This window comes from Fulmarus glacialis, unplaced genomic scaffold (genome assembly GCF_000690835.1).
Source record: "Fulmarus glacialis isolate BGI_N327 unplaced genomic scaffold, ASM69083v1 scaffold48168, whole genome shotgun sequence".
NCBI classification, from domain to species: Eukaryota; Metazoa; Chordata; class Aves; order Procellariiformes; family Procellariidae; genus Fulmarus; species Fulmarus glacialis.
In genome coordinates, this window is record NW_009227289.1 from 17,077 (window position 1) to 30,873 (window position 13,797).

The 13,797-nt window shown below is 36.9% G+C and overlaps 1 protein-coding gene across 1 annotated transcript; it reads left to right on the forward strand.

The window, feature by feature from the left end:
- Positions 1–256: 256 nt before the first annotated feature.
- Positions 257–13,410, forward strand: SLC39A10 (solute carrier family 39 (zinc transporter), member 10; the record flags this gene model as incomplete). The annotated part of the gene is made up of 6 exons (XM_009583083.1): positions 257–1,318; positions 2,389–2,590; positions 8,161–8,330; positions 9,384–9,602; positions 10,988–11,108; positions 13,042–13,410. Coding segments are annotated over exons 1-6 (2,143 nt in total), but the record flags the coding sequence as incomplete, so codon positions are not given.
- Positions 13,411–13,797: the final 387 nt, after the last annotated feature.

Consider the following 13,797-nt stretch of genomic DNA (forward strand, 5'->3'; position numbering starts at 1 on the left):
TGCCCCTGTAAGTGTGGTAAGACTGCATCTCTAAAATACACAGAACCTATCTTACTGTTGGATAAGAAAAGTACATTAATACAATTTCTGCAGTAAAAATACTGCAATTGTTATTCTGTTAACGCCAACATCTAAAAAGATCTGTGAGTCATTCAATTGGTACAAATAAGTACCAGACTGATACTCGTGTAGTACAAATGTTGAGATTGCTTTTACACCTAAGCGCTTCCCCTTGTGTTTCTTGTAGGAAACAGAGATGAAGGTACACATGCACACAAAATTTTGCATCATTTGTTTGCTGACATTTATCTTTCATCAGTGCAATCATTGCCATGAAGATGGACATGACCATGGTCCTAAGGAGAAACGTGTACACTACCATAATGACTATCAGATCTCAAATGCATCCTACTTCCAGAATGGAGGAACAGAATCTATGCCGAGTAAATTTTCAACGCTGGAAGCTGAAAATGAACAAAAATACTACATTGAAAAGATTTTTGATCGTTATGGTGAAAATGGAAGATTATCTTTTTTTGGCCTGGAAAAACTGTTAATAAGCCTTGGTTTAGGAGAGGTAAAAGTAGTGATGATAAATCATGATGATATTGGCCATGATCATGTTTCTCACTTATATGCTTTAGAAGTACAGGAAGGAAAGCATTCTCACTCTCGTAACCATCCTCATAGCCACTCAGATACAGAAAACCAAACCACGATCAGTATGGCTGCAAAGAGAAATCATAAATGTGACCCTGAGAGAGACGCAGTAGTGCCATCAGTAAAAGATGATGGCAAACACATTCATGACCAGAGTCGCCATCACCATCATCACCACCCTCGTCTACATCATCATGACCATAATGGTACACATCATTCTCGTAATGATTCAGTTAGTCATAGTGAACATGGAGAACAGAACCATGAACCTTCAACAGAGACAAATACAACTCAGGATCAGCCAGAAAGAAAACAACGGAAACAGAAGAAGAAGCAAAAGAAGATCAGTGAGACTTCAGGAGATGCTACACGGGATTATGCCCCAGATCATGATCCAGGTGATCAGTATGAGCACAATCGTGTTCATAAACATGATCATGTACATGATGCATCTCACTTGCATGTACACCATCATGAACACAGTAGTGATCGTTCTACTAGTCATGGACATCAAGATTCCAGTTTAGGTAATGAGGATGGACACCACCATACCAGCAAGCGAGAGGCACCTCATAAGCAGGTTAGTGTAAGAAAACATGCTGTTTTTTCAACGCGTAGTCATAAGGATCATAATGAAGATGGACGTGATCGTGAAGAGGTGAGTATGAAATGGAGAACCAGTAAGTTCACTTTCGCTGTTGTTACGTAATAATTGAAGGTGCATACCCACAAATAACGCAGAAGCACGTTTGCAACCGTTGCATAATACAGGTAGCAGAGTGAGAATGCTAAAGGTCACTGCCACAGTTTTGAGTTTACTTTATGGGTTTTCATTTCTGTCTGCCTGTCGGCCATCTTTTCTCAGAGATCTATCTTCTTGCCTATTTATCTGTATAAAGGAGATACTTAAAGCTTTCTGAGATACCATGCTTACAGGTGGGGTTTTGTCCCCTTCCCAATGTTCATGAGTACTTTCCACATACACATACATTTTTTGGGCTTCTTTCTAAATCTAAGATCATTAACATTTTTGGAAACTGCACAGAGACTCTTTCCTAAAAGAAACAGCTGCATCTTTTCAACGTGCTTCTAATTTCTTTGTCCTAAGAGATTGTGAAGCAATGTAGATGTAGCTTCTGTAGCACTGTGCTCGGTGTAAGGTCTTCTATTTCTCCCTTCAGCATCTATTATTTCTGCCAGGACCATAAATGTACTTTCCCTTCCCCCTTACAGTTAACTACAGGAGGACATTTTGATGTCATGGTTTTAAACTAGAAGTCAGGATAGGAAAGGATGGAGGGAGTGCGGAGTTTGAGGTTTTAAACTGAATTAGAAAATGAAACTCCAAACACAGAAGGTTGGTAGGTAAAGAGAAGTGTAAGAAAACCTATTTTGGATTTATGTTCTTCCACTCCTTTCCTGTTGCTCTTTCTTCATTGCTTGTACTGTGTAATGGCAAAGAATATGGAAACTAAGTTTCACTGACATTTATCAAAAATTATATAGGTGTTTGGAGACTGAGTTTGTAGTGCAGATATTTTTACTGTTTCTTTCCCCTCATAAGCCACTTAGATCAGCTTAGACATATTTAGCACTGGTGGAATGTTGTGGGCCAGAGTTTCTGCTTTCTGTTTGTGTTCTCAAATTATATGCTAAATTTTCCATAACTGTAGTTTTTTAATGAAATAGTTGCTTTCATATTTAATTGTTTGTATAATTTGCTTGCAGTGCTTAAATGTTACCCAGCTGCTACGGTACTATGGTCTGGAAACCAGCTCTCCAATATCTCCTGAATTGTTTATATACATGTGTCCTGCTTTGCTATACCAGATTGAGAGAAGGCTTTGTATTGTACATTATGATGAGCTTGAAGATTTTATGAAAAGTAAAAATGCATCAATTGAGAATAAAGATAAAACAGGTGCATCAGGTAGGTGTGTAACATCTAAAGCCTTCAAAATTACTTTGCATTGTAAATATTAACGTCAAAGTTTGAAATGTCATAAAACTTAGTATTGACTGTAGAGTAAAGGAATGGTTGAAATTTAACATATTTACTAGAAGAAATTTGAGACAGCATGCTCCTTTAAATCAGGAGACGTAGCATCCTGTTTGGTGGTATAATAGCTTCTCCTAAGTAACCATGATACAGGGAGGCATACCTTCCTTTCTTGTACCTTTTTATCCTTTTTCATTATTTTCACTTTTTATTTTATGTTTGCTTATTTTTACTTTTTTTTTTTTGTCTTCTATCATTGAGGTCTAACGTCCTATCATTGGGCCTATGGCCCAGGCATATTGGCCTGGATTCTTCCCACGTATCTTTAGACGTTGGACTCTTTTGTAGTAGGAACATAGGCAAGGTATGGAATCTTTGGAGATAGAAGGATCTCTAGGGATGAGCAAGTCCACCCGCAGTTTGGATTATTTCCATTATTTAAAATACGTTATGTTTTTTTCTCTTAGTGTGACTGAGGTGGTCCATATGTTTATCTTAAAGTTGGAAAGTTGCAGTGTTACTTTGGCACAAATTTTCTTAATAAATTTGACCTGGATGTATTCATTCAGGAATAGAGAACAGCACTTTTCATCACAGTTCATTCACTGGAAAATATTATTTCAGATGTTACTGGTTTTATGTTCTAGCAGTGATGCAAATTTGTAGAACGGACATCCAGAATTTTTTGTGAACTGAAGAAATATAAAGACTTAAGCAAGATGCAGGAGCGTTTAAATTGCCATTTCTGACAACAGTTCCCTTTTCTGACTTCCAATGTCAATTATTCTATACTACTCCTCTCTTAAGCATATGAGAAGTATTCAATCAAAATCCTCTGTTGGCAGTTTTAATTTTTTTGTGTGTGTGCCTTGAGTAAAAATCAGTAGACTTCTTTTTCTTCTTACCGTAGTTCTAAACTAAAAATATTTTTACCATTGTTAAAGCAGTTACTTTAAGGGCAGCATCCATTGTTGTGATTTCATAACTGAGTATACTTTTAAAATATCTGTTTACCAATGCTATCTTTCATAAATTATAATGGAGCTGTTGATAGATGTTTATTAGCTGCAGTGAAATATTAAAAATCTAAAAAACTTGGGTAAAATATCCATGTTTTGAAAATAAAAATATTGGTAATTGTGAATATTGATTAGTACATACGTGCTTATTAGCATCGTTAGAAATAAAGCGTGAAGTAACTACATTCTCATAGATGTTAATAACTGTTGGAAGGAATGCATTGCTGGTAATCTTTCTTAACAATGCTGGAGTCATTAAGATAATTAACTTGTTATACATGAATCTCCTATAGTGACACAGCTACTATCTTGTTAACTGTTCAACGATTGCTGTAAATGGAATACACTGTGTGTTTTATGTGGCAGCAAATTGTTTTGTGGGGTAGTCTCAGTCTCATTGTAGTAAGAGTTGACCCCTGCCTTATTACCAAGAGAATTTGTACAGTAGCTCTAAGCATTTTCTGCCAGTTAAAATGTTGAAACCATGTACAAAACTGTCATGTTTCACATGCTTTGAATCAGTTTAATTAGAAAGTTTCTACAGATGAGTGCTTCTTTCTAAAGGAATGCATTTTCTTTCTCTGTAATGAGTAAGGGAGTTGATGAATAACTCAGCTTGAAGATCTTTAACATTTTAAGAGACTTAATTTGCAAAATTAGTGAAGCTTATTGTGAACATTTAAGATGTTTTATGGCATCTGATATCTTGAGTATAAATAACACATTTGCCAGTTAATTGTAAAAAATTGGGTTTTAACTTACTGATTTGGCTCTGAAGACAAACCTCTAAAACAGGTCAACTTGATTAGATAATGATAAATCATTCTTCATAACAATTTCCTGCATACTGTTGTATTAACTACAGTGAGACTTCAGTTGATGTAAGAATCATTTTCCCTTCTTAAGTAAGGAAGTGAATCACAGAATAACAAATCTTAACTGGTATATGGGGATTGTGGGAGGTGTAGGACAAATGTCAGTCATAGAGTAACTTAACCTGCAGGTTGTAGGATTCTACTAAAATGAAAATGTGTGCTTACCCGAGCTAATGTAAACATTTTTAGATAGAAATATTTGCCAAAGTTAGGAGGATGCAGACGTTTTCAAAGTTTTAAAACCTTCCGTGGTTTTCTTTAGTTTTAATTAAAGCTTTCAAAAAAACTTAATAGACCAGTGCTGCTTCTATTCATTGATACTAACCTGTAAGGTTTCCATTAGTTATGATAGTGCAGTTTTCTAAAGCAAAGTCATTTAATTAACTGATGACCAAAAACTTACGAAGCCATGTTGGGTTTTCTTCCTGTAATTTACAGATAGTTTTGTAACATCTTCTAATAGAGGATTTTCAGGGGCTTATACATACAACTGAGCTTTCACAATGTACCTGTTGGAAGAGGCGGCGTTGGTATCATTGAGGGCTGCTAAACAACTTAACTTAAAAGGAAAGGTACTATGAATCAAGCTAGTAGAAGTGATACAAGTAAACAGTGAGCAATTTTTTTAAAGACGGAGACCAGTTAGAGCTGTTGATTAAAAGTATTTCAGATCAGATATATCTTGTAAATCTGCCTGTGCAGATGCCAGTGTTCCCTGGACCTTACCATTCCCTGAACCCAGGAAGGCTTTGCTTCAGTGGAGTAGCTTGCTTGCTTTCAAAGCTTGCAGGTAGCTAACCGCTCTCAGCCTTCCGAAGAGTCTACCTTACTGCCCTTTTAGTCTGTTTTAATTTACAGATAGCTGTCCAAATCCGGTGCGAGCAGGTGTCTTTTGTTTGCTACCCACTGTTTGAACAGAGGTCCCTTACTGAAGAAGTTGTTCAGTCACCTCCCTCTTGGTTTTTTTCCACAGAAATATTGTATAAGCCCGTGCATAAAAACTTCACCTCATTGACCAAGCTTTAGACGGTATTCCTAGGAGTGTTATACTCTGAGATCTGTTATAACTTAAGAGCTCTTGCAGTGTTCATAATATTGCATATTAGTTCCACTTCCATAGTATTTTAGTGTTTTGAACATTACAGTTGAATGAAATCCCGCAATAAAATTTTGTGTCGGAATTTTGTCAGTAGTCCTTTTTATATGAGTGTTTGTACATATATGTAACTGTGGGGTCATGCATAGCTTTTGTATATAATATATTTTTTATCTTTGACTTGACAGCAACCTTTTGCTGATAATTTTGGTTCCATACCATTTTTTAAGAGTTTAAACAGAAACAGAAGCTAATGACCAAGATCTGAGAGATGTGCAGATTCTGTATTCTGATTCTCATGTGCCTCATCTTAATCATGGTGCCTTGTTTAGATACTGTATCATTCATAAGAGTATGTAAGCCCTTCAGAGATGCGTTTGCCAAGTATCTGCTATGACGTATGAAACTTAAGACAGTTTGCATAATCTCCTTTCCATTTTTCTCCATGTAAGGCTGTTGGTCATTTAACCTGGCAGTTAACATCATAAGATCTGTGTCCAGATCGGAGATCCATTGTCCTGCCAAATGTCCGTGTAATTTTTATTTGGGCTACTTGTGCATGAGTGCATGAGTCAGTATTGAATTACAAGTCCATGTATGCTGTTTCTTTCAGCAGAGCCTGTTAATCCAGAGTACATGATCGAAGTGCTCTGGGGATGAATCAAGGCTGCGTAGTGGCAGTATTTTGGTCGGCAGGGTCCTGCTTCCACTCTAGACCTACTTTTGTATTCCCATTTTCCAACTTCTGTTTCCTAGTTCCTCATCTGATGGCAATCTTGGCTTTTTCACCAACTCTGTTTTCCTCTTGGTATCAATGTGCATTTCAGTGTCGCTGCATACTTTCTAAAGTTTTTTCCAATCAGTTTCTCCTGGAGGATGTGCTCTTGTACCCTTTGCATTTGAATTGGATTGTTTCCTTTTCTGGACTGTTGTGGAATGACAGCTACAGATTTCATAAGAATGAATATCCCAAAATAAAATTTAAACCAGCAGATGTTGTAAGTTTTGGTGTTGTACGATACCAGGCCTGCATTAGCCACAATTCTAGTGGCAAAATCCTGTCAAATCTGACCTGTAGCATTTTTGGTACGTTCTTGGGACATTTGACTGCTAAATTATAAAATTCATTGAGCAGCTACAACATATTTATTCCTCCTCTCTTTATTTCTCCTCTCTCCCCCATCCCTCCCAGTTCCCAGGATGTTTTCCCCCACTTGATCAAAAATGAGTGGACCTTCATAATTGTAAGGAAAGTCGGATCATACACCAAAGTATGGAGATGCTAATGATTTTATATCAGGAGTTGTTAACTTTCATTAAAGTTGGCAAACTGTGTAGACATTTTTTATTAAGAATGAAGCCAGGAAAAAAACTGGAAAAACCTGAAGCATTTAGGCTAAAACTTAAATAAAGAAAAAAAAAGTTCAGATTGAGGAAATCATGTTCACGAAAGATCTCAGGCCGAACAGTTAATGTTTGTAAAATAGGAGCATCAACTATTCCTGACTTTGGGACTGTGAACCTTTTGAACTGTATTGTTGGAATTAAAAAGTTTTTATTTACTGTTCTTTGAAGTTTCTGTGACGGGAAGAAATGAGAAGTGATAGAGAAGCAGAAAGGGAGGAAATAAAAAACCCAACAGTTCGGGTTAGCCTTACTGATGACTTGAAAAAGTAGAAGAAAAAAAATTTTATTAGGGTGAGATGCTGACTGCAAGAGCCATGCTTCTTTGCTTATAGGATCTGTTTCTTGTGTAATTCCTCCTTTTCCATGTCATATAGAAATTTGCACGTTTTCCCTAATCAACAGGATTATGTTGAGTGTACCATATCCCATTATCACTTTTTCTTCTGATGACAACAGTAGAGGTTCTCAGAAAAAAAAAAATACTGCTTTTTGTTGGTAGCAAGTTGCTTTCAGCTCTTCGAACTCTTATTAGAGCATTTGATTTTAAAGTTCCTCTGTCAAAGGTTGAGTCTTACTTATTTGTCATAAACAAAAATGTATGTTTCAAAGCACCAAGTGAAGAGAATGGTGCCTAACTGAACATGTTGCTCCTAACAAAGGAGGAGAAATATTGATTCCAGTTAAATTTTGCATCAGAATGTGTTAAAAACAAATGTTAAATATGAATTAGTGGTTGTAGAGCCCTAGTAAATTAAGTAGCAGAGATGTTTTTTCTTCCAACAGGAAATCTTTTGCTTTTTGTGTTTCATTAAGGGCTACAGAACTAAGCCTGGAATTTACAATCAGGAAGAATTGCTGGGCTCTTTTTAGCTGATTGTCTTCTGATGTCTTTCACTGTATTGTACTGTACTATGAATAAGCCTGTGTATTTTTTGCTGTGGACTTCAGTACTGCCTTTGTGTTTTTCAGCACCTTTTGAATGAATTGTGAATCACACAATTTAGGTTAAAGGAAAGTAACCTTCTTAGGAGGTAGTTGAAATCAGTCTGAAAAGTTTTACAAGTGTTGTTCTGATAACCTTTCTGTATTCATTTCTTCCCACAGCTTGGTTTTGTGGTATCATCTCTATCACCGTCATTAGCCTGCTTTCCTTGCTAGGTGTGATCTTGATTCCCATCATTAACCAATGGTGCTTCAAATTTCTTCTAACTTTCTTGGTAGCTCTGGCTGTAGGAACAATGAGTGGAGATGCACTACTCCATCTGTTGCCACACGTAAGTGTTGTTTCCTTACCTTTTATTCTTAATTGTAACTGCATATAGAATTTTCAAAGAATTGTTTGACAAGTATCAACAAATAAATGTTCACTGATGCGGATGTAGATTGACTTGACTATGAGGGACATCCTGAAACAGTGTTTGAGACTTTCTGTGAACAAAAAGAAAGGAAATGTGTGTTTCTTAAGGGGGGGTGGGGAGAAGAAAAGAGAAAAGTAGTTGTATGTTCATAGTTTAACTTCTGTCACAGTATTTTAAAACACCTAATGAGATCAACAAGAGTATTTTAAATTTAGCAGTATTACTGTCTCTTGTCTACTGATACCTGTGTATCAGTACCACCTAAAAGTATTTCAGGGGGATTAACCTTGCTGGTTACTAGCTTTTGGGGAGAAAGTAGCCTCTAACTTACTCAATCAAGAAGCTGTCCAAGTTCCTGGGAAGGTAAGCAGTTTTTAATTTGTGATGGTACACTGTGATTCTTAGAAGGGAAACATTTTCTAAAATTTTGTTACCTTAATTCTTTTAGCAAAAAGATTAATGTTTACATGTTTTCTTTGTGTAAATTTTAATACAAATTTTCGGTCATGTTTTTTTTTTTTGAAGTTTGTATTTCAGATCAGAATTAAAGCTGTAATTGACTGTAATAGAAGAAAATCATGAAGTTTGGTTGCTAATGGGAGTGTAGGAATGATAATTCCTTGTGACATTTCTGAATGTTAGTCTCATTATCTTTAGCAATGTGACAGAAAAAAGCTGAAGCTAGATTATTTCCCCCTCCCCACTAAAAATTTCCCATAGAAATATTTTTTATTGATTAGGGTAATGAATAGTCTAATGAAAAATTTCTATGGTAAAATGTGTTTGTATTTAAAAAAAAAAAAACCAAACCCAAACAAAAACAAACAAAGAACAACCCACAACACAACTTTTAAAGTCTTTTTATGCTACTTTTCTGCAAGGTTACATATTTTGTCTTCTGAGCTTGGAGCTGTTTCAGTCTCCTGATTGCACCAGGTCATGCTGTGTTATTATTTTCTCTCCTAATAGTCACATGGAGGCCACAACCACAGTCACCACCATGGCCAAGGTCATGTTCATGAACACAAGCGTTCTCATCGACATGCCCACGGACATGGAGTACGGACGGAAGGCTTTCTAGAAGAAAATGATCCAGTGCTGAAAGGTCTTGTGGCACTTGGAGGCATTTATGTTTTGTTCATCATTGAACATTGTATAAGAATGTACAAGCATTACAATAAACAAAAGGTACGCACTAAAATTGCATGCAATTTTAAAATATGTTACCTGAACTTATCTTCTGAGTGTTGAGGAGTTGTCTGTGTGATGGTTCATTATTCTGTGAACATGAACAAGTGCTGCTAATCTGCGTTCTGTTTGATTTTATGTGAGGGAACCCTTTTCTAACAGAGGTTGCTTTTCTTAGCAAGGTAATTTGGGAAGTCAAAGTGGAAATCTGATGGGGGAGGTTGCAGCTTTTTGGCCAGATATATTTGGAGGTAGATCTAAGTAGAAGAGATTACAGCTCTTTCTCTAAAGTGCCATGATCTTTTTGCAGAAATATGAAAGGCAGTATGTAAGAAAGAACTGGTAATAGAGCCAGACAATTGTCAGACAATTTACAAGAAATGTAACTGTACACTGTTAGCCAATGATGCCAGTGTAACAGAGGTATTCAGTTTTTCCACATGAGAAAATGCCAAAATTTGCAGACCTCCTCCTTTCTCTAAAGTGCCAATCAAATTTTAACTTGTTTCCCTGAAAACAATTGGATTTTTAGGGCTGGGAGCATGCTGTATTCATGATGGTGGTATAGAAGGAGAGCGAGTACCTCAGGGGGAGTGTTACAGTGGGTAGCAATTGAAGCCACCAAAGAGCAATATTCTTTCAACAGTCGTTATAAATACACTTTTAACTTTTGTCTCCATCATTCGACTTTGAGGAGAAAATTATTCTGGTGAAACTGTAACTGCTTCTCCCAAAATGAGTGTGAAAAAATTTAAAGTTCTCTGTTTCATGTCAGACTTGCTGCCTCAGCTGGACAGGCAGCAAAAGATGTTCTATGTTGGAGGAGGCATTTCTTAGATCTTCTGATAAAGAGATAAAAGCTGTCACATTGAGCGTGTCTTCTTTGAGATTAATTAAATAATTAAATCCCCTAGGCTGCTTTGGCAAATCTGTATCTCTGTTTATGGGCTGCAGACAGGAAAGTAGCAAGCTTTTCTCTAAAGGCAAATACAAGGAAGTTACAGGAGTATAAAACTTGAACAAAATAGAGGAGCTGTTCTTGCTGCATGCTTGCTTTCTTGAACAAAATAAGCAAGTATACTAACTCTAGACACACGTGTTTCTGGGCTGTTAGAGCAATCCTTGTCATAATGTACTCTGTTATTGAAGTGACGTATTGTCTCTGTGTGTGTGTTTGTGAGATTCTGAGGTAAGAATTTCCACTGGGATGGGTATCGTTGCTGAGCCTTACAAAGATTAATATTCTGTAGTCACATACTTCTGTTAGGCATATTAAGAGAGAGTAATTTAGTCTATTTTGAAGAGATTTTTTGACAGCATTTCAGTTTCTTTTATTTCCATTGATGTCCTTTTACAAACCAGACGTTATCCGTTTCCTGTTGCAGAGTAAGCAGAAATGGTGCAAGAAAAAACAGACTGAAGAATCGCCAATTGGAAGGAAACTTTCCGATCACAAGTTAAATAATAGACCAGATGCTGACTGGCTTCAGCTCAAACCCCTTGCAGGTAGGCATTTATTTTCAGAATTTTCTCTGATTACGAGATTCAAAGTAATGGCATGTAGCATGTAACCTCTTGTACAGTTTTGCTGCTATTATGCAAATCATTGTTAATAAGACTTAATAGGCTTTCCCTATTAAATCTTTTTTTATTTTGTTTTCCTTAGATCTGAGAGCACTCTGAACACTTCCTAATATGCTGTACAAATGGTTCTCAGACTTCTGAAGCAGTCAGGTTTTGGGTGGCTGTGGTTCTTTGGGGGTTTTTAAAATTTGTTTGGTTTGGGGGTGTTTTTTGGTTAAGCTGTGCCTGACGAGCTCAGCCTTGGCAAAAATTAGATCGAAAATGAACACACACAACCTGAAAGGGGATATCTGTTACTTTGAAGATTCCAGCCTCTGACCAATTATATAGTTTGGCTGAGAAGGCTAAACAAAATTAATTTCTTTTCATAAATACCACCAAGTGTCCCGAATATTCCTCAAGTATCCAAAACAACTTTCACATACTGTTCCTTCATGACAGTCTGAATGCTCATGCAGTATGTACCCAGAAGGAATGCTGTATCGCCCTTCTTGAAGGGGTGAGGGAAGGGGAAGGGCTTTGCTTCATAAGCTTCCCTTCCCATTGCCTGCATGGCTGCTGAATTAATTTGTTGATGAAGAATCCATAGGCTATATTTATACAAATGCAATTTTGTTAATTTGAATACTTTGTAGAAGGGAGAGTTAGGACTGTAGCCTTCTCCACTCAACCAGCTTAAAATGGAATTTGGGACATTGACAAATAACATAGAAAGACTTTCAGCGGTGAGGATGGTGGTACATATATTTGAAATGTCTTCATTTTCTTTTAACGGGCGATCAGAGGAATTTTGCTTCTAATAACATGGAGCACTTACTGGTTTTATAACACTGTTCCACTGAAAGTGCACTCTTCTGGTCAGTAAATCATTCGTACTGCAGGCACTGGAGGCCTATGCTGGATTTGAATTTTGAACTGCAGTGCCACTACCACTGACCTGAATGGCATTCCATTTCTTTTTAAACAGCCTCCAAATGATGTTTAAGAGCCTGTTTATCTAGAACTCTGTCTGCTGCTTGGGTACCCTGTGCCTAGTTTTTCAATTCCGCTTACTGTTTGCTTATTTTTGACTCTGAAATATTTTTGCTGAATTATTGTGAGCTAATAACGTCATCGTCCAGAACTGCTTTTTTTCCCACAACGGTTTTGTTTCCTGGAGCATAGATTGCCACTTTCATTTATTTATTAATACTTCAGAAACATTAGTAGACTTAAAATTCATGCACATATGCCTTCTGCATTGTTTTCACTTTGTATTTCTTCGTAAAAATGGCTTTGATTGCTAGCAGGGTAATGAGCTACATTGAAGGAGCTCACTGTATGACACAAGTGTCTGACACGAAGATGCATGCAATACAGAAACTATTTAAAGATCTGTTTTATCAGTGGCAGATCCTGGTATGCTTCAGTGAAGGCTAAGCTGTGACCTGTATGGGCATGCATAGAGAGCAGCCAGTTAAGGTTTCCTGTAGATTCCATCTACAGCATATAAGACATTATTATCATTCTGGCAACTTTCTTTTTCCAATGTTGAACCACAAACTTCACCAGTAGCAAAATTACAGACACAGCCTAGGTTGGGCTAAAACTGACTTTGTGTGCTATGGATACAGTGCTGTTGCCTTGTGGAGACTTCTATATGCTGCTGTACATGCAAATTAGAGAAAAAATGGGACAGTGAGAAATACATTTTTTTGGCTGAATGTTGACAACAAAGTTAGTAGATTGGTATGTGTTAAAATACTACTTTTGCTTTCGCAAAGCAGTTAAATTCTTAGCCTAATGATGCAGTAGTTGCTGGTGATATTTTAAATAAGAACTAATGCAGTCTCTCTCCCAACTGGCTTCAATGTAGGAGCAGACGACTCAGTTTTATCTGAAGATCGACTCAATGAAACTGAACTAACTGATTTAGATGGCCAGCTGGAATCCCCTCCCAAAAACTTCTTGTCTGTAGAAGAGGACAACAATATGCACCATTCTCACAATGATGTCTCACATGCTGCTCAAGAGCATGATCTTCATGATTCAGAGTATGACAGCCATGGCGAAGATAAAATGATAGCTAGAAAACACAGTCACCACTGGCATCACAAACATTCCCATCATTCCCATGGCCACTGTCATTCTGGAAAAGACCTGAAAGATACTGGGATAGCTAATATTGCTTGGATGGTAATTATGGGAGATGGCATTCACAACTTTAGTGATGGCTTAGCAATCGGTAAGCAAAAGCACTGAGTATTTCTCAAAAGTTTCTTCTTACTTTTAGTAACTTTGGTAATATTTTACTTATCAGTGATCACAGGTAAGGCTTCCAGTTAGCTCCTGTGGTTAGAGGCATTGTTTAATCTCCTTCAGAGCAGAAATTAAAAGGCCATCAGTTGTCATAGTCTTCCCTTTGTTAATACTCTGTGACTATTTCCACCAATATTGCTGTGTTGATAGTAGCAGTAGCAATCTCTGCCAAATACAGATAGGTGCAGGTAAATCTCTCTATGAATTACGGAGCTCATATAATGCGTATTTGTTGTTTGGGTCTTAGTATTTGCCTTTGCATAATAAATAAGTTCCTTTCAGTCTTATTTATAATGATGTTTATTTATAATAA